Source organism: Armigeres subalbatus, chromosome 3, assembly GCF_024139115.2.
Source record: "Armigeres subalbatus isolate Guangzhou_Male chromosome 3, GZ_Asu_2, whole genome shotgun sequence".
In the NCBI taxonomy this organism is placed as follows: Eukaryota; Metazoa; Arthropoda; class Insecta; order Diptera; family Culicidae; genus Armigeres; species Armigeres subalbatus.
In genome coordinates this window covers 251615423-251641415 of record NC_085141.1, presented here as the reverse complement: position 1 = coordinate 251641415, position 25993 = coordinate 251615423, and the positions used below count along the sequence as shown (strand labels likewise).

The 25993-nt window shown below is 38.2% G+C and overlaps 1 protein-coding gene across 9 annotated transcripts in view; it reads right to left on the bottom strand.

The window, feature by feature from the left end:
- Positions 1–25993, bottom strand: part of LOC134223511 (trehalase) — a 155088-nt gene that overhangs the window by 26183 nt on the left and 102912 nt on the right. Inside the window, exons 1-2 of one of the 9 annotated variants that reach the window (XM_062702678.1) lie at positions 23758–23867; positions 3366–3742 (exon numbers count right to left, since the gene is read on the bottom strand). The exons of 4 other annotated variants lie outside the window; for them this stretch is intronic. In XM_062702678.1, coding sequence (XP_062558662.1) covers positions 3366–3541 — 176 coding nt within the window. In that variant the 5' untranslated portion in view covers positions 3542–3742; positions 23758–23867. Of the gene's footprint in view, positions 1–3365; positions 3794–20382; positions 20419–23757; positions 23868–25993 lie in introns of those variants that run through there. 4 more of the 9 variants (XM_062702679.1, XM_062702675.1, XM_062702676.1 and 1 more) reach the window with 4 other exon arrangements.

Genomic DNA, 25993 nt, shown 5'->3' with positions numbered 1-25993 from the left:
GTTCAACTCAAGCTGGCTTTTCCCTGCTCCCAATTAATAAATAAATAAATAAATAAATAATTAAATAAATAAACAAATAAATAATCATTTTCCATCAGCTTATACTAAGCCGAGAGATTCTTATTTGAAACCTTGTAGCAGACAGTTATTGTCACTATGAATGGGGTTCCAATTAATTGGTCTAGGGAAGTCAAATATGTAGGATTTCTGCTAGATCAAAATTAACTTTCAAATCACAAGCCAAATGTAATGTTTATTTTAAGAACAAAATGTTGGTTTACAAAAACAATCAGACCAGCCATATTGTATGCTGTGTCAGTATGGACTAATTGCTATAATACAAGAAAAAGGCACTTCAGAAGATTCAAAATTGAAAATGATTCTGAAGTTGCCTCCCTGGTATAGTATCAATAAACTTCATAGAATTTCTAATATTGAGACATTGTAACAAATGTCCAATAAAATAATTTCCTATTTAATTAACAATGTTCTGAAAACTCATATGTGAATATGTACATTATGAGGAAGATAATGATTTGAAAAATGTATTGGAGGTAACCACTTTCCCTGTTTAGGGCCCTCTTTAGCCGTGCTGTAAGACGCGCGGCTATAAAGCAAGACCATGCTGAGGGTGGCTGGGTTCGATTCCCGGTGCCGGTCTAGGCAATTTTCGGATTGGAAATTGTCTCGACTTCCTTGGGCATAAAAGGTATCATCGTGCTAGCCTCATGATATACGAATGCAAAAATGGTAACCTGGCTTAGAAACCTCGCAGTTAATAACTGTGGAAGTGCTTAAATGAACACTAAGCTGCGAGGCGGCTCTGTCCCAGTGTGGGGATGTAATGCCAATAAGAAGAAGAAGAAGACTTTCCCTTCGATGGGACTCGAACCCACGACCCTCAGTATTTTTCCTATTTAAGACAATTAGCTGTTTGTTCCCTTATTGTTAATTAGGTTAAGTTTAGTTTAAGTTAAAAACATTGTAATTCCGACATGGTTTAATTCAAGCAGTGAAAAACCTTAACTGCCAGAGGCAATTGATATGTATCAATTATTAATGACTAAAAAATGTTTCATAGCAAATCCTTATTTGTGTAAATAGAACACTAATTCATCTCTGCATGTAAAGCAAATAAAATAAGTCAAAAAGGGATCGAGATCTATCTCGGAAATATCCCCTTGAGTATACAGGAATTCACCGCTATAAATAGGTACAGGTTGACAACATCAAGCATCAATTGGCATTTGTGTCTAATAGTGAAACAGTTCTATATCATCATGACTTAATCTTGCGGTCATATAAATAATAAATCTCAGAAGGAAAAAAACACCCATAGCGGGGGCTTGTCAGCTTATCCAAGTGACTAAAAAATACACCTGTGAATACCCATTGTTGTCATTTGCCACTCCGTCTGCTTGAACTGAGTTCATATTCTGGGATTAACCGGATACTTGTAGATTCACGTTGGAACACACGAGCAGAATAAATCTCGTGCGACTTAAATCGGCTGCTGCCACCATTCCGTACCAGGAAATTTATTCCCATACCGGTCACGATTCGAGAAGTCGAAATCTAAACCGAACCAACAATAGTCGACAAGAATGAAATGCAATTGCCGCATACCGAGTTGCATGGTTCGATTAGCAAGTCTTTATCATTTCTCCTATCCAACTCATGACGGAAAATGTCATTTCGCCTTATTTATCTACTGCCATCGATTAACACGTGCTAATCACACACAGTGGAGGCTTGGCACCGATTAAGGTTATGCGATATACGTACAAAGACAAATTTTAATTTCGGTCGCAACAGATAATATGCGGAGCATTTTTAAATCTCCAGAAGAGAGACGATAACAATCTTGTTAGATAAGAGCGAACCAATGGAAGAGCACTCCAAGCTCTTTTTTTTCTTGGTCAATAGGGTAAATCACTAATTGGGCCTATGGACCCGATTCCCGGCTCACTGCACAGAAAACTAATGATTTATACTGTTTGGAAGCCGTAGGTTTATGATTGATAATTTTTAAAAAGTCTCCCATTTATCTTTCACAATACTCAATATATTTCAACCACTTGTTTTACTCCTAATTGATCCAATTGTAGAAAATAAAAATGTAGATTTCAAAACTTCGTTCTCCGTTGCCACACCACTGAGCCGAAGTGATTCTTTCCACTTTTACAAAACGGTATCATCAAATAAACACCTACCTGAAAACCGTCACAGTGCTCGATACAACCATTGCTTGAAGCTGTTAATCAACACACAATAATTCTAAGCACACGCACTTCCATTCTTCCTATTTGTTCATTTCACTAGAACTTATTTAAACATATTAGAATACATTTAAAAATGTATTCTCAAACCGAACAAAAAATCACCTCGGCCTAAGAACTTCTAGCCGCACCGTGCTGCCAAAAGGACAGGAGTATGAAAATGATCCTTCATCGTTAATAGGAAAACTATCTAATACGTTGACGCTACATGTTATTTATAATTCTCTCGATTTCAAAAGGTGAACAAAATATTGTTTTTAAGTATTTGGAAGAAATTTGGATGAGTAAAAATATCTTCTCAACCAAATAAAAATGATTATGAATAATATCATCTGGCATCTTGTTGTCGTGGAACCTGCATATTTTTGTTTACGTCTCATTTTCTACCGTCCCGAGAGAGAATGAGAGTAAAATGCTGAGAGATCGAGTAAAATTTTGTTTAGGCCGGGAACTGGTTTTACGTGTGCCGGAATGGCAAATCGCTATGCCTGAAATGAGTGCTGCACCTCGTTATTTTAAATCAAATAAAAGCTTTTTTGAACGATATTTAGCACGAATAGCTATTTTTTAAGCAGAAGTGAACCCCATTGCAGTATTATACAGCCCAAAAAATTCAGGAAAAGTTGCTTCCTGTCATAAATATCAATTAAATAATGCAGTCGTACGCATGTTAGGCCGGGAATGGTGTAAGAAACCCTATTACAAGATAACTTGATTTTACTGGAATGTTGTAGAACAAAACTTCTGATTTCACTTAAGCAGTCAGCTTCAAGTCCTGACAATTTGGGAAAGACTCATAAGCTTAACTTAAAATCGCTCAAAACTGCAAATGTTACAAATATGCGATCATGCGATCATTAATTCGATACGAAATTGTCTATTTCTTTTGTTATAAACTCACAGATGTATGATGATCCAATAGTTTTTTTTTTCAATTATTTTAAATTAATATGAAAATACTGCTTTCACGGAAATGTCGCGGCATTACACAAAATTATACCATTCCAAGTACCGCACAACCCTACCCGAAATGCACCGCGCGCCGGCAAACCTGGTCCGGTCTGGGACGGTGGAAAACTCGCTTACCTTGGACAGCTTGGTGGAAGTTCAGCTTGCAGCCGGTTGTCGGCGATGGATGGATACTTCTGTATTACGACGGCGCCATGTCCCACGTGCACCAGAAGGGACATGAACAACGCAAGGAAGGCGGTCCGGCACATGGCACCGTACCGAACTGGTTCATTGGCATTGGCGGTGGACATCGTTGTGCGTTTTTTTTTATTGTAGATGTTGTATTGTAATTACTTTTGGATTTGCCGCCGTTGTTTTCTGATCACTTTTAGATTTGAGCTACGGACACACGAACACTTTCTTCACAGTAACTATTTAATCACTACTTTTCCAATGTGATCCTTATCCTAATAAATGACGAGGTACCCTTCGTTAGAAGCGAATTGTTTCCACTGCATAGAAAATTAAGGCTTAAGTTCGAGATAAGCACTCCCGACGTTTGACTAGATGTAGTGTGCGGTTGCGTGCGATGAAATGAGTTTAGTATCGTCGCTTGTCGTGAGAGTGTAGAAGCTCCCACTACCGGACGCTGATTTCAGTCGTGGATTTCATCGGTGACTGCCAAGTCGTGCCGCACAGTAGAAGGTTTATATTTAAAATTGCAGTGCAACCCCCTTTCGTTTCGAGATCTCCGACGAATGGCTTCACCGTAGGGAAATGTGTTCCAAACAACGCGATGTTGACAGTCGATCTTTCGGGAATTTCCCCCGAGACCTGATCCGACTACCGGCGCGTTGCAACTTTGTAGTGGTGTGCACTACTGTGCGTCACACAGTACCACACGTGTTTTTGGCCTTGGCCTCTCCGAAATTCTGTTTAATTGTCCTAACGCTCTTAGTCGTTGAGTGATTGTAAGTCAACTGATGTAGGTAGTGACATTTAAATAAGAGATTAACTACTAATCAAAGCAGATTCTTTCATTCGCATGGTCAATTAGTAACAGTGTGTTATTTGCAAAGAATATCTAAAAATAAAGCTTTCCATCAGTTTCAGATGACTTTTTGGAGATGTTGACATGATCTATATTTAGCTACCTACAAACTATATGTATAACTCTTTGATACAATTAAAATGTTGTGTCTGGTCTGGTCGGTGCAATCCAAAGGCAATAGGAAAACTTGTCTCTATTATCATAATAAAGTATTATGACATATGATTTCAAACTAGCAGACACTGTTTATTTGTTTTGAAAGTTTGTGAATGGGATTTTCATAAGTTGAAAGAACTTATTTCCTAGACAAAACCGGTGATTTGTTTGTAATAATGTTCTACGGATGTTATCGATTGTTTCAATGTTTTTCCTTTTTTATTATTATTATAAAATTATGTATATACCATGTAGGAGGTGTCAATTGCGGTAATACCTATGCCTAATGATTTTTCCCTCTGTTATTTATAGAGAAATATGAACACACCACAATTTAGCTGATAGCTTTGCATTCTAGGTAGATCAGGTAGATTGACTCCAAGAGTTAGCTTTTGAGCTATCCCAATTGATTCTGAAAAAGTGACAATGGGTAGCTTGGTGACAAGATTGCCCAAGGAAAATTGAAGGCTGAATAGTGGTGGTTATGGTTGGATAAACTCTCCTACAGGACCATTGTACAGCAATTCATTGAATGTTGTACAGTGACGGAAAAAATGTATTCGCCGTTAACAGGTTCATCAAAAAATTCAAGAGATTTAAGGCTCGATGTCAACGTAGGGTAGTGAGCTAATTCCCGTCGTAGTATGTACTGCATGGTTTTCAAATCCAATTTAAACGCTAACCCAACTACTGACTCTAATTAATTTATATGTAACATGTATTTTAAAGTTCCTACTTTCCATTGCGTACTATTAGCGCAATGAACAAATAATGATTTATTAGGAATCGGTAATCAAAAATACCCTTCATTTTTTTTAAATATTGTCTTACGAAAATCTGTTCACGTCCATGATAGTTTTCATTCATAAAAACCAATATTCGGTGGATTGCTGTCAAATGAATCTGTTGGTATTGGTGTATGATTTCAACAAGTACACCAAACTATTTTTATTATTTATTTATTTTATTATTATTAATCTCGCTTCATCCGGCATAGAGCCTAAATGAAGCCTGGCTGGGAAAAGCCTTTTTGAGCTGCCCACATTTTTGAGCCTGCTCAAATAGGCGTAAAAACCCTGCATCTTTCGCAAAACAGTACAAATATATAAATATAATTACATTCTTAAAACATAAACAATATCAACATAAATAAATAAAATGAAATAAATAAAAACTCTTTACAATTTTTGTTCCTAGCGTCGTTCTTTAAGTTTACATTTAAAAGTGGCAGCAAAGAAGTTGAACTCAACCAATTCGTACACGGCATTAAATGATGAAGACATGAAGCGTACCGGATCGTGTAGACCGTAGCCTGTATTACGTGCTTCAAGCTGTAGAAATCCACGTTGACGAAGTACTCTCATTGGAGCGTGTATGTTTATTTGTTGTAGCTATTCAAGAGAGTCAATTTCGCCGAGAAGCAGTTTCGGCACAAATACATCCTGGGAGTTACCTTTTCTGTGATCTAGTGTATCGATGCTCAATAATCTGCAACGTTCTTCGTACGGTGGTAAGTTGATTGGATCATTCCAAGGAAGACTTCGAAGAGCAAATCGCACGAATTTCTTTTGTATTGCTTCGAACCTAGAAATCCATGTAGCTTGATATGGACACCATACTACTGCGTTCGTTTCCAGTATCGATCTAACTAAAGCACAATATAATGATCGTAGTCAAAGGGGATCACGAAATTCGTCAGCTATTTTAAACATAAATCTCAACTGCCGATTAGCTCTAGAGATCACATCGTCGTAATGCACTCAAAATGTAAGTCCAGCATCAAGTATAACACCCAAGTCACGTACTTCTGTCATACGAGTCAACGGTTGATTGTCAATGAAGTAGTCAAAAATTATTGGCGATCGTTTTCGATGAAAAGGATACAACATGGCATTTTGTACACTTACAGTGAGGAGATTCAGCTGACACCATTCGACGAAATCCTCAATTAACTGTTGCATGGTTGTGCAATCCTCGATACAGCCGATTTCCAAATATATTTTAACATCGTCTGCATAAAACAAGCGGCAACCGGGAGGTAACTTGCTGGATAGTTCATTGATGAAAATTGAAAAAAGGAGAGGACCCAAGTTGCTACCTTGAGGCACTCCTGAAAGGCTAGTAAACGGCTCAGAAGAATCTTGACCAATTCTTACTACAATGCGACGTTCTGTGAGGTAAGATCTGAACCAACTAACGAGGTCATGTGAAACTCCCAGTTTTTCCAGACGGGCAAGCAGTATTCCGTGATCAACGCGATCGAAGGCTGATTTAAGATCTGTATAAACAGCATCAATTTGAGATCCGGCGTCCATGTGGCGTATACAAAAAGAAACGAATTGAGCCAGGTTTGTAGCGGTGGATCTTCTAGGGTAAAAACCATGCTGATCTGGTGAGATGTAGTGTTTACAAGTTTCAAACAATATGTCGTTCATTATGATTTCAAAAATCTTGGAGCATGCGCACAAGGAAGTGATTCCACGGTAGTTTTCAATATTCCTCTTATCGTTCTTTTTGTGTACAGGAAACATCACAGAGCTTTTCCAGTCGGTTGGAAATTTTCGTTGCTGAAGAGATGCGTTGAATATCATTGTCAGCGGGTAGACCAAAGCATCGCTGCACCTCTTGAAAATACAAGAAGGAATACCATCAGGGCTAGAAGATGAGTATTTGAGTTTCGATATAGCGGTTTTGACATGCTCCTGAGTAACTTGGAATGATTGTAAGGTACAAATATTGCTCGGCGTATCCCTGCATGCCAGTTCTATTTGAGCAGCAGATGATGGGGAATCGGTAAATGCACGCTTGAAGTGATTAGCGAACATATTGCATTTCTCTCTTGCGGTGCTACCGACTTCGTTGTTCAAATACATCTCGACGGGTAAACCTACTTCCTTACGTTTTGAGTTGACAAACTTCCAAAACTGTTTTGGATTCTTGCGCAAATTGCTTTGTATTCGTAGAGTATATTGATTGTACAGCCTACGATTGTATCGCCGATACTTGTTGCAAGCTTTGACAAACTTTTGTCGGTTAGCAGGGCACCGGTTCCTAGAGTACATACGAAGCTTTTTTGATCTAGTTCGTTTTAGTTGGCGTAGTCGTCCATTACCCCAAGGAGGTTTCGACGGCGGTCTGCGAGAAGAAGTGTTCTCTGCCATTGCAAACTGCAATTCACTGCAGAAGAATGCCACAGCATCATCAACATCTGGGAAGGAATCCATAACCATCCAGTTGATGTATTGGAGTGCTTCTGTTATGCCTTCATAGTTGGCCCGGCGAAAGTCTAGACAATCAGGCTCCGATAGTTCATCGACATCGACTTTTTGAAGAAAGATTTCATCAACAAAAGGTGGATGATCGAGGTCAATGCGTGAAAGCGGATAGACTACCTCAGATAACAAATATCCTTGCAAAGTCGTTTCATTGATTAGAGCAAAATCTAACAAGCGGTTGTTTCTATTCAGAATTGTATTGACTTGCGTAAGACCGTGAAGATTGAAGCCGTCGAGAAGCGAAGCACATGCTGGTGATGCGGTGCATATGCACCGTGTTAAGTCAAAATGACATAAATTTATTTAATATTGCCTGTTCTGATTATGTTTTATATCCATTGTGAAAAACAGAATAGAATATGTGAATGGACGATGTTCTTAGTTATCCAAGAAATCTCTGAAGTGAAGGCCTCCAGATCTACACGCGTAACCAATGATCTACAGGCCTGTTTTGAATATGAAATATGCCCATTGTGGTACATATAATCGAATATTCGTATGGAAGATGTTCGCGGTTATCCAAGAAACCCTTGAAGTGAAGGCCTCTAGATCTACACGCGTAACAAATAATCTACAGACCTGTTTTGAATATGTAATATGCCCATTGTGGTACATATGATCGAATATGCGTATGAAAAATTATCGCAGTTATCCTAAAAACCCCTAAAGTTAAGGCCTCCAGATCTACACGCGTAACCAATGATCTACAGGTATGTTTTGAATATGTAATATGCCCATTGTTGCACATATGATAGAATATGCGTAGGGAAGATGTTCGCAAGAAACCCCTGAAATTAGGGCCTCCATATCTACACGCGTAACCAATGATCTACAGGCCTGTTTTGAATATGTAATACGGCCATTGTAGCGTAATTGTAAAGTAAATTGATCTTCGGTTGCGCGTGTACATCGAAGGCCTTACTCCAGGAATTTCTTGGATAACCAAGAACATATGCTATGAACGCATTCCATTCTTTGTACTACAGAGAGCATGCACCATTTTTCAATAGAGTAAATTAATCTTGGGGCCCTCCTTAGCCGTGCGGTAAGACGCGCGGCTACAAAGCAAGACCATGCTGAGGGTGGCTGGGTTCGACTCCCGGTGCCGGTCTAGACAATTTTCGGATAGGAAATTGTCTCGACTTCCCTGGGCATAAAAGTATCATCGTGTTAGCTTCATGATATACGAATGCAGAAATGGTAACCTGGCTTAGAAACCTCGCATTCAATAACTGTGGAAGTGCTTTATGAACACTAAGCTGCGAGGCGGCTCTGTCCCAGTGTGGGGGTGTAATGCCAATAAGAAGAAGAAGAAGAAGAAGAAGAAATTGATCTTCAGTTACGCGTGTAGATCGAAAGGCCTTACTCAAGGAATTTCTTGGATAACCAAGAGCATATGTTGTGAACGCATTCCATTCTTTGTAGTACAGAGAGCATATACCAGATTTAAATAGGGCAAATTGATTTTTGGTTACCCGTGTAGATCGCAAGACCTTACTCCAGGAACTTCTTGGATAGCCAAGAGCATATGTTGTGAACGCATTCTATTCTTTGTACTATAGAGAACATGTACCATTTTTTACTTGAGGAAATTGATCTTTGGTTACGCGTGTACATCGGATCGCCATACTCCAGGAATTTCTTGAATGACCAAGATCATATGCCTTACTCCAAGATCGAAAGGCCTTACTCCATGGATTCCTAGGAAGACTAGAACTTATACTGTCTACAATATATTTTCTCTGTACCACAAGAAGCGGGTACCATATTTAAATCAGCACTACAAATCTTTGTTCACGAGTGTAGTACTCAAGCATTTTATTCCAGAAAATTCTTGAATAACTAGACGAACTATTTGCGACTTCTTGCATAATAACTATCACGTCCGTCAATTTCTAAAAACGTAAACAAGTCTGCTATTTGTTCCAGTTCAAAAAATTTCCCAGTACAATCCCATTTAATTCGCATAAAAAAGGTTTGGTTGTACTTCTATTCAGTAAAATGCATCAGTCTGTCAAACAACACAAGAGCGGAGCATGTACGTGGGCAGTGTTGCCATCTAATTTCTACTATGAAATTATTTCCCACTTCATTACTTTGGAATAGTAGCAAATTTTAGTCTACATGACGAGTTTGGATGAAAAAATGTATTTGGAAGACTTTTCTTTTATTACGCTAGGGGAAAATAAGCGAACAAACGAAATTTATTAACTGCATTGTGTTTTATGAGATATGTAATATAAGATTTTTCCAGTACAAATCGTCAGTTTGGCAACGCGTTCTCAGCCTGTGAACAAGGTGACGAAAGATTTTTTTTTAAATCTCCAAAGCTTAGAAAAAAAGTTTCTTTTAACGCCTTTTGGGAGTGTGTTTTCAAATAATTTCACAATTCAGTGAAAGATATTCCTTTAATTTAGTGCATAGCGGAGAAAAAAAGTGAGAAAGTGTAGTGGAAGTTTTTGAAAAACATCGATTTTGATAACGATGTTACGTGGGTTTGCTTAGAGTGGAAGCGATTGAATTTTTTTTCGTCGCACGGAAAAGGTAGGTAATGTTGCAAATATACTGAATCGTGAAGTTTGTGAAGTTTTTTAATGAAAGTGAAGTTTTTTAATGAAAGTAACACCGGAATGTGGCTGGAATGAGTTTAGATGATAGTGTACACTTTTTTCTATCTCGTCAGGTGATAATTTCGTTGATTTAAATGATCAATCACGAGTATTTAGTGAATTAGAATTTGATATGACGGGAATTAGCGTCATGACGAATTAGCGCATGACCCTAGCGTCTTTTCAACGCTGCGTGCAAGCGACGTTGAAAGGACGCAAGTGTGCGTCTTTTAGGAATTCCTTCGTAAATTTCTCTTGCAAGGCCATCGGGAAATCCACACGAAATCTATTTGTTTAAATCTATTTTGATCAATGTGTAAATCCACTTTATCAGCACCTTCTAATTAATCACATTGGTCAGATTGCTCGGAACGGTGGGTGCAGTTGTCCTCCACAAGCGTCAAATCAGAGACTAGCCCACATGCAAGCTGGCGGCCATTACTGCTCGAGGAAAAATGGATAGACATCTGGAAGAGTTCTTTAATAAATTTTCGCGGATATTCTAGCAGAAATTTTCATGAGAAGTCTTGGAGAATTTCTAAAGAAGTCTCTGAAGAAAAATCAGGATAATTTCCGGATTAATTTCTTTATTATATGTCGGAGGAATTTTCTAGGGAGTTTCCCGGAAAATCCTGTAGAGTTTTCTGGGCAAATTCTTGGAGAAATTTTGAAGAAGTTTCCGTGGCGATATCCGGTTAATCACTTGAATAATTTCCAAAGAAATTTTCGGGAGGTTCTTAGAGGAATTTATGATAAGTTCCGTATAAAAGTTCTTTTACTTACTACTGAATAATTTTCCGGGAGAATTCCCGGGAGGTGGGTTTGGTGGAATTCCATGTGAATTTCGGAAGGAATTCAAAAGAAATATCTGCGTGGTTTGCCTGCGTCACCAATTTCTGTAGAGTTTGCTAAGTAATTTATGAAGTGTTCTAGGATGAATTTTTGGAGGAAATACTTTCGGAGGTATTCTTGGAGTAACTTCTTGAGGCATTTATATAAAACCTTACGGAGGAATCTCTGGAGGAACTTCAATAAGAATTTATGAAGAAACAACCGTAAGGATTCCTAAAAGAGCTTCCGCAGAAATTCCTAGAGCAAGTTCCGGATAAATTCTTGGACGAGTCTCTGAAGGAACTTTCGGAGGAATGCATGGAGAAACTTCCCAAGGAATTCTTGGAGGAACTTTCGGAGGAGCGTTTGAGATTTTGGCTTTCAGACTGAAAGTTTTCCTGGAATTCCCGTAAGAACTCCCGGAAGAATTCATGGAGGTAATTCTGGAGGAATTCCCGGAAAACTTTCACAGCAATTCACAGAGGAATTCCAGGAAGAATTCGTGGGGGAAATTCCCGGAAGAATTCCTGGAGGAAATTCTGGTGTAACTTCCGGAGGAGCTTCCGGAAGAACTTCCGGAGGAATTCCCGGAAGAACTTCCGGAGTAATTTTTGGAGGAACATCCGGAGGAATTCCCGGAAGTATTTCCCGAAGAATTCTTGGAGGAAATTCCGAAGATATTCCTGGAGGAAATTCCAGAGGAATTTTCCGAGGAACTTCCGGTGGATTTTTCCGAGGAACTTCCGGTGGAATTTTCCGAGGAACTTCTGGAGGAATTCCCGGAGCAACTTCCGAAGGAATTCCTGGAGGAATTTCCCGGAGGACTTTCCCGGAAGAACTTCCGGAGGAACTTCAGGAGGAATTCCCGGAGGAACTTCCGGAGGAACTTCCGGAGGAATTCCCGGAGGAACTTCTGGAGGAATTCCCGGAGGAACTTCCGTAGGAATTCCCGGAGGAACTTCCGGAGGAATTCCCGGAGGAACTTCAGGAGGAATTCGGAGGAACTTCGGAGGAATTCGGAGGAACTTCCAGAGGAATTCGGAGGAACTTCCGGAGGAATTCGGAGGAACTTCCGGAGGAATTCCGGAGGAACTTCCGGAGGAACTCCCGGAGAAACTTCCGGAGGAATTCGGAGAAACTTCGGAGGAATTCCCGGAGGAACTTCCGGAGGAATTCGGAGGAACTTCGGAGGAATTCCCGGAGGAACTTCCGGAGGAATTCCCGGAGGAACTTCTGGAGGAATTCCCTGAGGAACTTCTGGAGGAATTCCCGGAGGAACTTCCGGAGGAATTCCCGGAGGAATTTCCGGAGGAACTTCCGGAGGAATTCCCGGAGGAATTTCCGGAGGAATTGCCGGAGGAATTGCCGGAGGAACTTCCGGAGGATTTCCCGGAGGAACTTCCGGAGGATTTCCCGGAGGAACTTCCGGAGGATTTCCCGGAGGAATTTCCTGAGGTATTTCAGGAGGAACGTTCGGAGGAACTCCCGGAGGAACTTCCGGAGGAACTTGGAACTTGGAGAGGAATTCTCGGAGGAACTTCCGGAGGAAGTTGGGTTTTTAATTGGGTACTAAGTAACAGGTAGCTTGTTATAGCAATGCTGTGTTAAGAATACTATTTGCTAGCAAATAGAACTCGATTTGCAAAGGAATTTAGTTACTTATATGATTAACGAAATTATCTAATATGAAGTGCGAAAGGGCCAAAGATCGAACCTTTGGTCTCCTGCTTATAAGTCAGAAGTAATACCACAAGGCCAACAAGCCCAACTTGTAACTGATAGATATGGAAATTAACGAGAATACGTTTCCTACACCCATAGGTCGTAGTAGAATAAGAACTGTAAATTAACTCTAAGATCATGATCAGAAAAAGTTTAAAAATAAAACGCTGCTCCTGGTAGAACTTTATTTGATTATAATTTTTACTAGCATTCCGGATTCTCCGGATGGCCGTCGTGTCCCCTGCCGTCATAGTTGAGTAAGAACTGTGTATTAATTCTAATATTACTAACAGAGATGGTTTAGAAAAAAGATCGCGCCTCTAAGACGAACTTTACTAAATAATCATTTTTACGTTCCGGATTCCTCAGAAGGTCGTCTGGTGGCCACCAGCGATCATACCCAAGTAACCAATATACCGTATATCCCGCCAAATCGGGCATATAGTGCTGCTTTGATGCTTATAAGTTCTTAAATTGGCCCTATATGACGGTTTGCAAGATGCAGCAAGATTGATTCCGGGATTTAATCATACACGCAAAAAAATATTGCTGCCGAAACTACCATTCCGAGGGTTATTTTAAGAATACGCACCGACGATTTTCAGCAGATAACAAACCCGTTTGATTTTACCATGCGCGCAGTAAAAATCAACTGTGACCCATGCGGAATGTTGTCACTTGAACTGAAACAGTGGTGAATTTCTCTGGAACCATAGTAAAATTTACTGAAATTTCATGGTTGTTTTAAAAACAGAGCGTAGTCTACAAAATAGTAGTTTTTACCACGGATTTTTTTTCAGTGTAGGGATTCAATCCCTGCGTTTGTGTACGTGTCAAGCTGAGTAAAGAAACAGGTTTTGAATGTGAAACAGCTTGCTTCTCAACCTTGAGGGAAGATCCGTAAAGTACGTCACGCAAAAATTGGCGATTTTCGACCCCCCCTTCCCACTTCGTCACACTTTTTGTATTGAACCTCTAAAATTTTTGTATGAGTCGTCACGCTGCTCGGAACCCCCCTCCCCCTAGGAGCGTGACGTACTTTGTGGATGGCCCCTAATCTGTGGATAAAATTTGATAACGCCTGATCAACAATACAGAAGTTTCATTCGCTTGTTCTAATCATCATTCCAATAATAGTATTAAAAAGGTTGCGTAGAATTTGGTAATACCCCTACAGAAATTCGCCAAGTTAAGGTTTCTTCTTCACAACATTTAAATAGGGTTTCTTACCCCATTCCCGGCCTAACATGCGTACGACTGCATTATTTGATTGATATTTATGACAGGAAGCAACAGACCTGAATTTTGTGGGCTGTATAATACTGCAATGGGGTTCACTTCTGCTTAAAAAATAGCTATTCGTGCTAAATATCGTTCAAAAAAGCTTTTATTTGATTTAAATAAACGAGGTGCAGCACTCATTTCAGGCATAGTGATTTGCCATTCCGGCATACATAAAAACCAGTTCCCGGCCTAAGCAAAATTTTACTCAATCTCTCAACATTTTACTCTCATTCTCTCTCGGGACGGTAAAAAATGCGACGTAAACAAAAATATGCACGTTCCACGACAACAAGATGCCAGATGGTATTATTCATAATCATTTTTATTTGGTTGAAAAGATATATTTACTATCAAAATTTCTTCCAAATACTTAAAAACAATATTGTTTCACCTTTTGCAATCGAGAGAATTATAAATAACATGATAGCGTCAACGTATTAGACAGTTTTCCTATTAACGATGAAGGATCATTTTCATAATCCTGGCTTCTTGGCAGCACGGTGCGGCTAGAAGTTCTTGGGCCGAGGTGAATTTTTGTTCGGTTTGAGAATACATTTTCAAATGTATTCTAGTATGTTTATATAAGTTCTAGTGATATGTTCTAGTGATAAGATTGAAGTGCGTGTGTTTAGCATTATGGTGTGGTGATTAAAAGCTTGAAGCAATGATTGTATCGAGCACTGTGACGATTTTCAGGTAGGTGGTTATTTGATGATACCGTTTTGTAAAAGTGAGAGTGAAATTTTGAAAACTACATTTTTATTTTCTACAATTGGATCAATTAGGAGTAAAACAAGTGATTAAAAAATATTGAGTATTGTGAAAAATAAATGGGAGACTTTTTAAAAATTATCAATCATAAGCCTACGGCTTCCAAACAGTGTAAATCATTAGTTTTCTGTGCAGTGAGCCGGGAACCGGGTCCATAGGCCCAAGTAGTGATTCACCCTAGGTATCAACACTTATGTGGACCGAACAATGTATTGGAAAAGATAGATTCAACAAATCGATAAAGAAGGTTTTGAAATTGATGAACCTAAACGGATCCCACAAATGGTTCAACCAATACTCAAACTAGCTTTTCATTGCAATGAAAATACAATGCATTGTATGGCCGTACAAGCAGTTTTACGTTATGCATACTGTCGCTAACCGCAAGTCATTCTTATCTGTATAAGGCATCCATATACAGATGGGACTTGCGGTTAGCGGCAGTATGGAATACATGTCGTTTTATTCAGTTAACGTCACCAAAGTAAAAGTAAAACCGGCTTTAAGCACCAAAAAGTCTATAAAGTCTTTCATTTCTCTCAACTCAATCATATAAAACGCAAAAGTAAACCATCAAAGGACTTATCAAAGAAAAAAAAAATTCTTTAACCGTTTTTAGATTTAATTTATTTGATAATAAGAAAATCACTGTGTTGAGAACCGCATTCGCTCGATGGCTTTTAGTCTTAAACTGGCTGGAGATTAGTGATTTTTCTACATAAATAAGGCTTAAGCAGTCGTCGAATTTGGCCTAGAATCTCTACAACACAAAATATGTTTTAACATTGTAATTAACAGGGCTGATACCTTAAATATTTGGGAGGGAGTGGATGGGCCTTGTCCTTATTTTGAAAGGAAAAACATCAAAATTAATGAAGATTAGATGAAGTGGAATCAAACTTACAACTTGACAAGGCTCACTCGGAAGAATAGACTTCCTACAGATAATGTGAGAGGACAAGGATTGAATCCCATGATTCGATACCCCCTTGTGATTTATAGAAAAGCAATGCTTGTCAGGATTGGGATCAGTTTTTTTTTTCACCATGTAGTTTATTTAAAGGCTCAGTCGTGCAACAAAACACTTTGCGGAGCCGCAAATCTGATGCATTACAATAATAACACAATACAATGTTTTAATCAAGTTATCAATATAAAATTCAATTTCATCCACATTCAAATTCATAAACGTGGCTAATCTAATCTTATCGTATGCTATCACCTCCCGTCGTTCGTCTGCGTCTTCTATCCATTCATATGAAGGGATTCTACACCTCGTCCTCTCAGGCGTTGCGTTCGGAACGATGACAGAACTGCTTGTTCTCTCGTTCGATGATGGTTCGTTTGCGCTCATCGATTCGATATCTGCACACTCCGCGCCAGATGAACGTTGTCGTTTTGCTATTATTTTTTTCGCATTCTTTCCCAATTTGTTGGTATTTTGTGTTCCACTGCCGTGCGCAACTGGATCAACGGCAACAGCACTAACTTCTACCTTTTTACCCTTCTTACACCCTAAGAAGGGTATAAAGATCGCTTGAAAAACCGACTTTTTATCCGAGGCTCGGAGACCCAAGTCGTATATACCAATCAACTCAGCTCGACGAACTGAGCACATGTATGTATGTGTGTGTGTGTGTGTGTGTGTGTGTGCGTGTGTGCGTATGTGTGTGCGTTGCTCACATCAAGATCTCAGCCGTCCGTGGACCGATTTGCTCGATTTTAACACTAAACGAAAGCTATGACTTTGTCATTGTACAAGTTCATTTTTTTTTGCAATCGGACATTTGGTTCCAGAGATATGTGAGAAATACGAACATGAAGTGCATTTTCAGAAAACTAACATAATAATGTCACATGAATATCTCAGCCGTCTGTAAACCAATTTGCATGATTTTATCTTTAAACGAAAGCTATGACTTTGCCATTGAACCCATTGTATTTTGTTTTTGCAATTAGACATTGGATTCCGGAGATATCTCTGAAATACGAACATAAAGCATTAGACGTATCAACTTCACACATTGGTAAAATATGTCCCATCAAGATCTCAGTCGTCCTTGGACCGATTTGTGCGATTTTATCTTTAAACGAAAGCTATGTTTTTGTCATTGGACCCATTAATTTTTTTCTTCAATCGGAAATTCGGTTTCAGAGATATCTGTGAAATATGAATATGAGACATATTTTCAGACTACTAATGAAGAATTGTCACACCAATGTCTCAGCCGTCTATGACCCGATTTGAACTCTTTCGGGCTTAAACAGAAGCTGTAATATTGCCATTTAAGGCGGCAAATCAAATCTGTAGTCTTTTTGTATTTTTTCAAAATTGTTAAATCTCCAGAAATATCCTTTTTTTTATTTTGAAATCGATAAAAGCATGATAATATCAGTTATATTATATTCAATTGAAGGTCATATGCATAGAAATTGTAATATGCACTGGGCACACACAACCATTCAAAAGTGTAAGAAGGGTTGCGTTCACTGTAGGTGGATTAAGTCGGGTTTTTGTGGCTTGTTTTGCTATATTATCAGCAAGCTCTTTGTTCGTTCGCTGTAACATGCTCCGTCGTTCTAACACCGCCGGGCACGACTTTCTCATATGCGAGTCGGCTTTGCAAATGAAGCATTTTGGTTTTAACCCTTGGTAGAAAATTCTTCCTTTCAGATTTCGAAAATATAGAATTTCCGGAATCTCCTTATCAACTTCTACATAAACGCCACGGACTCCAGTGAACATATCAAGTTCGTATTCTGCTGGGAACCGCTCACGTACTACGCGTTTAACTTTACCGAATCTTGCTATCACGGATGATAAATCGGAATCCGAAATTTCCGGCGGCAGATCAAAAATTCTCACATACCGAGTATTTCCTCCGGCTACGTTCATATGCACCGTTACCATCTTTCCATTGGCGTAATGAAACGGTAGCGTCTCATCATTGTTTCGCAAAGTATATTCCATTGCCTCCACACTTTTAAATCGAATAAATACGGATTTCTCATCGGCTATTTTGTACGCTGTTTCCATCGACAGCTTATCACTTTTCAGTGTTTTCACGAAACGGGCCATATCAGCCAAAGATGGTTGAGAGGCACCGTCGGTAAACAAAAACGCCAGCGTGTTTTTCACAGCGACTATAAGGCATTTTATGAGACGTTTCACGGTGGCCCGATTATTTACTTCTAATGTTTTGTTTTGGTATGATTCTGCGTGAACATTTCGTTAGGTCCGAACACAAATAATGTTTGTAACGTTTTACTTTTCATTTGTGTTTTCTTCAGCATTTCATGCTTAGAATGCAATGGTATGAATAATATAACGACACGTTTTAAGAATCATATGTAAAACTTTGTTCTAAAGTCCTGGTAGACAAAAAGTAAAACAGGCAGAATTGATGATAGGACCCGTCGGAATGTTCAGCGCGAAATTACCAAACAAACGGGCTCCCACTAATTGTCAAAGTAGATAAACACGAGAAAAACAGCTGTTTCGATCTGTCTCATAAAATGCCTTATGCCAGACATTGTAATTGGCAGTATCGTATATCGCGCACGATAAAAACAACAACAAAGCTAAACTCCGAGTGAACACACGCGTCTATCCACATCAAGATGTCAGGATTGGGATCAATTGCGGGAATAAGATTGGTTTCGATCTCATTTTTTGAATCCCAGCAGTTTCTTGAGTAGGATTTTTTAAAGACTGAAAGACGAAAGTTCAAACATGATGGTCAACAAATCCCTTAAAGGCGTCTTTGCGTCGTTTGCTCTCCTCTACACACTGATTAATGGCGTTTCAGCATATTAAAAACTGGTTTTAAATAAGGTGTTTTTATGATGCCTATCTTCACCATATGAACCGATATGACCACTTCCTCGGGCAAGACGAGCAAGGACAAGAAATTATATCAAAATTGTACTAAAATTATTTAGAACAGGGGACATTTTTTAAATGCATTTAAGGGTTAAGCGACTTGTAATCCTGGAGACGACCTTGTTCTTAATACAGCCTAACACAGTTTCAAGCCAACATATATCCAAAGATTTATATCATGTCGATCATAATTACTGTGAATCTCCTCAACTTATCATTGTAGATAGGCTATAGTTATATAGAAGCCCTAATAAATATCAATTAGTGCTGAAAATGAGTAATTTAGGATTCAATCCTTCAATTATGTAACTACTAAATTATAAGAAAATTCGAATTTTAACTACACTATCTTCCCATCAATATTTCAAGAACAAGTGAGGTTGTCAAAAAGCCAAAAAGTCAAAAAGTTGTCAAAGTTGTCAGTTGTACAGCCCTTTCAGCATTATTGTTAATCAAACCATCCGGATCTTGCCCCACTTTCCCTTATATTGTAGCTTTACAGAATGTGTTTAAGTGTTGTTAATGCCAAAGAACTGCGAGGATTTTAAACATTTTTTTGATATAGCAACATGGCTTCGGCGTCGCATGCGGGAGGAAATGTGAAGGGTTTTCGCTGAATGCAGCAGAAAAATGTAAGAATGCTCAAATTTATCATGGTAGAGCATTATCGACAGAGCCCGTTAATGAAGGGCATTGGGGAAATTGTTTTATTTAACATTTTTGAGAGCTAAAAGTTATATTAGCCACATGCTATATTTTTATTATTCTTTTTATTATTCAAATTAGGAAATTTTCAAAAATGTGTTCACTAATGGAAATAATCAAACAATTTTAATTATACTCTCAAGTTTTAGTATTGGATGTGATAAACTCCAGTGTAGCAGAAGTTAACAATAATCAACAAGTTATAAATATCCAACTATTCACAATCAAGCTATGAGGTGGGCAAAATGAGAGCAGCTATAAATCGAAAATCTTGTTCTGCTGAAAACAATTAACCTGGATTCCAGATGCAATGAATCTGCACAATATTGTGCATAGCAACTATTCCACCCTTCAACGATTCATTCGGGGCCCGAGTAGGGGATAAATAGCAACATCATGCTTACAATCCTGATATGACATCACATCACATATAAGCGAAATAATTATATTTCGTTCCAAATGTAGGATACGCCGTTGTGTGGTTTTGCTATCATAAAACCAGTCGAAATTAACAAGCAATTGAACACAACACTTAAGTGGCGCGATGGTGATTAAACGAAACAAATTGAATGACACTCTTTTTGCATATCGGCAATTTTATAGATAGTGGAATCCATAGATAGGCGAAGGTAAATAATTGGTCTTTTGTGGAAAAAAAAAATCAGTAGGTGTTCAAATGTTTTTTTAATAATGATTGTAACAGAAGCATTATATGCGGACAATTACGCATTCGCTTATTTATGAATCGTGCTTTCTTTAGGTCAGTTTAATTTATAGGATGGAGACACTGGTTGACACATTATGTCATTCGTAAAATTATTTTTGGAATTAGCTCCAACGATTGTTATTTGCAAATGGATCTTACCCGTTAGTGACGTTTCTCGTGGCTTCACTGGGGACACTGGCAAACGTTAACAAATGTCGAGAAGAAAAATGAAATCAATTTGGTTATTTACGAGCATGTAGGGGTTAGTTTATGCAAGCGAGTTAAGGACAGTTTCCAAATATAAAATGTGAAAACATGAAGTGATGAGTCATGGGTGTTATCTTGTGCAATACATCATCGATAAGAATATTCATACCAAAATACAATAATTATTACACCAAAAAACATTTAAAGAATTAACATAAATTTTAACACGATGGGCGAGAATAGTAGTTTGTAAATAAGTAAACTAGATGCAAAAGGATTTTTTTTCAGCACGAATTGCATGTTTATCCAACGAGGCATACCGAGCTAAAAAAATCGATTTTTGCTATGCACGAGTTTTTGGCATTACGTCACTGCCAACATTTTTGCATCGGCTCGCCGCCGTTTTAAATTTGTCAAGCAGCTGATTTATTATTTTCCACGCCGATTCAAATTAGTAGAAGATCTAGTGAAGTTTCTATAGAAACTCCCGATTGCTATCCACGCAATATCCCGTTTAAACTCCAAAGAAATTTTATACAATATCCTTGCTTCAATTCAAGAAGCTTCCCATAAAAAATATGAAGAACTTTGAGTGAAAAATTCCGAAAACTTTCTCGTTAAAATTTTTCGAAACTCCGGGAATATTCCCGCCCCGTTGAGATCCCGAGTAAATTTCCGTACAAAATTGAAAAAAAATTTCTTGGTAATTCTGAATAGTTTGTGTGCACAGTTCAGAAAATTTTCCAGGAAATTCTAAGGAATTTTAAAAGAATATTTAAAAAAGAATATTTAAAAAAAATCCGTAGAAACAACTTCTTTTGAAATTAAAAAAAAATCCTATAGAATTAACAAAAATAATTCCATGGAAATTCTGGGAATATTTTCGTTGAAATATTTTTTTTGAACGGAGAAGAGCCGTTTGGCCGTTGATTGAGTTGTTTAACTACATATGTCTTTTGACCGAACAAACGATTAGGCCATAAGCTATTTGGCCTAATGTTTTGTTCGTTCAAATCCATGTGGCCCAATGGTTTGTACGGCCAAACGATCATTTCGGTCAAGCGTCATTTTCGGCCAAATGATTTATTCGGTCAAATGACCTGTTCAACCGAACGACATTTTCGACCTATTTCCGACCTAATAACCGTTTCGGTAAAATCATCAATTCCGCCAAATGGAATTCGGCTAGATGACTTTTGGCTTAACGTGTTATTTGGCCAAGTGGCATTCGAACATATGGCTTTCAGCCGAAAAATTTTTGGCCCAACAACAGCAAGGCCGAAAGTTGTTTGGTCGAATATGGCATGTGGTCGAAACCGATTTTTCCCAAATGGACATGCGGCCGAAAATACCGTTTGGCCAGACATGTCATTTTGCCGAAATGGTTTTTTGGTAGAAAGGACCATTTTATCGAAAATGTCACATTGGTCGAAATTTTTTCGATATCAGTTCTTCTGCCAAACAGAATTTTCGGTCAAACGACCTGTTAAAACGAACCGTTTTTTCCGGCCAAATTACTAGTTCGAATGTATGTCCCTATAATAGAATTTATCTGTACCATGCTATCATGAGGAAATTATTGAAGAAAATAATCTTTTCAAGAGTCGAACGCTGGGTCAAAAAAAAAAGTTTTGCTGTCGAATACTCAGTTTGGATTTGGATATCTTCAGATATACAACTGGCCTTTGCACACAAAAAACTCTCTAAATCAAATCTTGACGACAAAAAACCAGCCGTACGAAAAAAAGCGCAGAGTGCTCAAAATAATTAGAATTAATTACATTTTTCCGTTAATAAAAATATCTGAACAGAATACGCAATCGATTGAACCTCGGTCCACTAAACTAAACTAAACAAATATTGAGTTCCCTTATAACACTAACTGATTTCACACAATCATAGAATTATTAGGGACATAAAAAGATGCAGATTTTGGTGTGCCACTCACTGCTTATGGTAATCACATAGTATTTCGCGGTTTGAGCTACAAACAATACAAGGAATCATATTATATTTGAATCTGAAATGACAACTTTTTTAAATCTCATAGATTTTCGAGATATCCGATCCATCTGGTAGTCTTGAATACATCGCAAGGCAGAAAAAAATACAAACTAAGCCAGTCTTCATCATGATTGTATTGATCCCATGACCGTTAAATGAAAAACACGTCAAGCCATGGCTGTTCTTCGAGCTCACCTAACGTCCAACGACAGCCAACCCAATTTGGTGTGCTATCAGCTATGCTATGCAAGCCCTTGTATTATGGAAATTGGTGCAAGTCCCTGAATAATAATATTAGTTACTCTTTATCAAGTTGTAACGAAAAGATTGAGAAAAATTACTAACGAGTTGCGGTTGCAATCAAGTGTTTTGCTCCACGAGTTCTCCGGCAACAGAACATCACCACGTTTTTGATATGTGAATATAATCAATACTATCGAGATAGTGAGTCGGGTTTAGAACCCAGCCACTTGCAGTAAGGTCTACGCATCTCACCGCTGAAAAATAAATAATAACAATCATTTTAACATTCTATACACCATTCCTAATCTTTTTTTGGAAAATCTACGCCACTATAGTTTATCAATACCAATAGCAGATATTCTATGGCTGGGATAATAGCATCTCAAGCGTTCTTATTTTATGTATTTATATTACAAGATCGATAGTTTTTGATCCTAATACCTGATGTCACAGTTACACAGTAACTGCTTCCCACCGTTATAAGCCTGGGTACAACCCCAGTCGGAGATACATCCACGGCAGCAGTTTTTTCTGGTGTTTTGAATAATCAAGGTATTGAAGACGTCTTCATATCACATGGGGGGTTGGCACGCGGAAAGTTAATTAGGAGAAAGAAAAACAATAGTGCTGCGAACCACATGTTCGTGTTGTGTTGAACTTTTCACTTGTTATTTGAAATTTAAAGATAACTTTTGTTGAGCAAAGAACAACATATTTTCCCAAAATTCTTCACTGCCCAATATTTAAATATTCACTGAAATCCACAACTGCTTAGTTGGTACTCATTTCACAGCGCACAACACTGAACACAGTGATCGGTAACTGGCATTTATATATCGCGAAATTCATCACGTCGCCCTCGAAAATTGCTTCAATTTAGTTCACAATGGTCCGCGCCAATTCGCTCACTCATGTAATGACACCCGCTTGCAGTCCCCGTACAAGCTCCTCAATTATAACACTTCTGTAGGCACTTCACCCCGTTCGGAAACTGATAATAATAATAAAGAGGTTTGTTCTGTCGCTGTTCTGGATGCGAATGCAAAACCCAAATCCACCCGGATTACGTAAATGCACCACCTGTTGAAATAATGGCAGATTCCTCGACGTAGCGGCAGGAACCCAAATTACGAAAAACTCGTGCGGAAAGCACTTGGACCGGCGCGCCCGACAATGGTCCTTTCCGCCAAACGTTTGGCAGGTGAATGATTTTGGCGAAAATTGTACGATCATCTTTTATAAAGAGGGAGCAACCGTACCGCGGTAGGTTAGGTATTGACTGGCTGTGGCGCCGCAGTCAACGTCGTCATCCCCCAAGTCACCCCCAAGTCGCTGTCTAAATTACAACCATAGAAGTGTACAAATAAAGGTACTCGTTGGATAGCGATTCGCGCATTTGAATGATAACACAGTCTGAATAGCACCTTCTCTCTAGATTGGCAGCAGTGACATTGTGGTGTTCGTGGGATAGGTGTTTTATTACAATTGGTATATTACATCTCTGTTATTTTCGCCTAAGGTTAATCATCCAGGAAAGGTCGGGCAGCAGGTATAAGGGAATAAAAAACGGCAACCCCGGGCAATCAGGTAATAGGGTCAAAGAACTTTGGCGCGTATAGCACAGATCGATGATAAGAGAAAATTGCAGCGAAGAATAGTTTTTGTTATTCACCACGTGATTCAAATCCGGGATCATGATACTTGTGAAGTAATGGAAACTTATCAAATTTTTTTACACAAATGAATTAAATAAATGGGGCTAGAAGACGTCCATTCTTTTTACAATATACAGCTTTGAGCTTAGGCACACCTTTTATGGACAGCCATTCACTTTACTTATAATATTCCTTGCATTAGATTTTGACCTTATGGTGGGCGTACCTGTCTATCTTCACCCCAAGGCCGAAATAAATATTTAAAAATAATCTCTCCCTCTCCCTCGTTTTTTGTTCAAAAATAATAATTGGTTCCATAATCTATTTTAATAATCAGCTTGTCGTATAGTAGAGGTTAATGCAACAAATTGTATTCGATAACGCTGTCAATGTTCACTATCAATTTTAGTCACGATCAAATGCTGCGAAAAAGTTTTTACGAAATGTTGTATCAACCTAGGAACTAGACTATTAAGCAAGGCGCGTATGCCAATACATGAATTATTGTTGCCTTTTTACTTTCTGCACCTCATTTTCAGTTTTATCCCATTGGCATTTTGCTGCAAAAAAAATCCGAGGTAGGATGACTGACGGCTTTGACAGACCATTTCTGCTATTGGCAGTGACTTTTTTGACGATTGAATTTACTGTACAATAAATGATTATGCCAAATTTGAACACAAAAAAAGTCTTGAAAAAATGTTGATAATAATAGAATTATCCCTGATGCTTAGCCATCATGCAGTCCATAGGTCAGTTATTTAAACTTGTTAATTTTTTTACCATCAGTCGTGGTATCTGTTTTTTATTGTTAGTCTAATAGTCATACCATTCGAGGAAAAACGGCAGATGCTGGCTTTGGATTAGGATTCATCGCTTCATGGCTTAATGGCGGAACAGACATAGTTTTAATTTAAATATGGTCAAAAACCATTCCCTCCAACATATTAATATTATTAAAGGATACTTAGCAACATAAAGCGGAAATCACCATGATTTTATGTTTTTTTTTTAATAATATCTAATGCTGTTTGATTTTACTTTTTTACCCATATTTATTCCGAAGATCTAAAGCATTCGTAACAATTATCGTTATTTTACTGATTTGATTATAAAGCAGTTTCAGTTTTTAGCAGCAAGCACCTCACCGGATTTGCTCAGCCAAATAACCCAAATTTGAGTCCACTTTGGATATATTAAACTCAGCTTTGATTAGATTGTTTACATGTGACTAAAGGTAAACTACATATTGCCAGAAAAGTCATTTTACTCAAATTTGAGTTATTGGCCCAAACTACTATTTTGAGTGAAAATAGGGAGGTTATCGAGATGTAGAATGCCCAAATGTATGTAGATTGAAGGGACCGAGAAAACCATTGACATTGGGAGAGATATCGAGATATAGAACATCGAGATGTAGAAAGTCGACTGTAATAACCATACTGAAACGATCTGAAACGAACATAACCACAATATTCAATATTTGGCTCCGACACGAAAGGCTGTCCCTACCAGCAGATGTTAACAAATTTATATCAGAACTTGTTATTCTGTTACAGCAATTTTTTTTTACAACAGAGGTTGTTATAAAACATGTAGCATAATAACAAAAATTGTAACATAAGTTCTCCAAGTTTAAAAAAACATTATTGAATATGTTT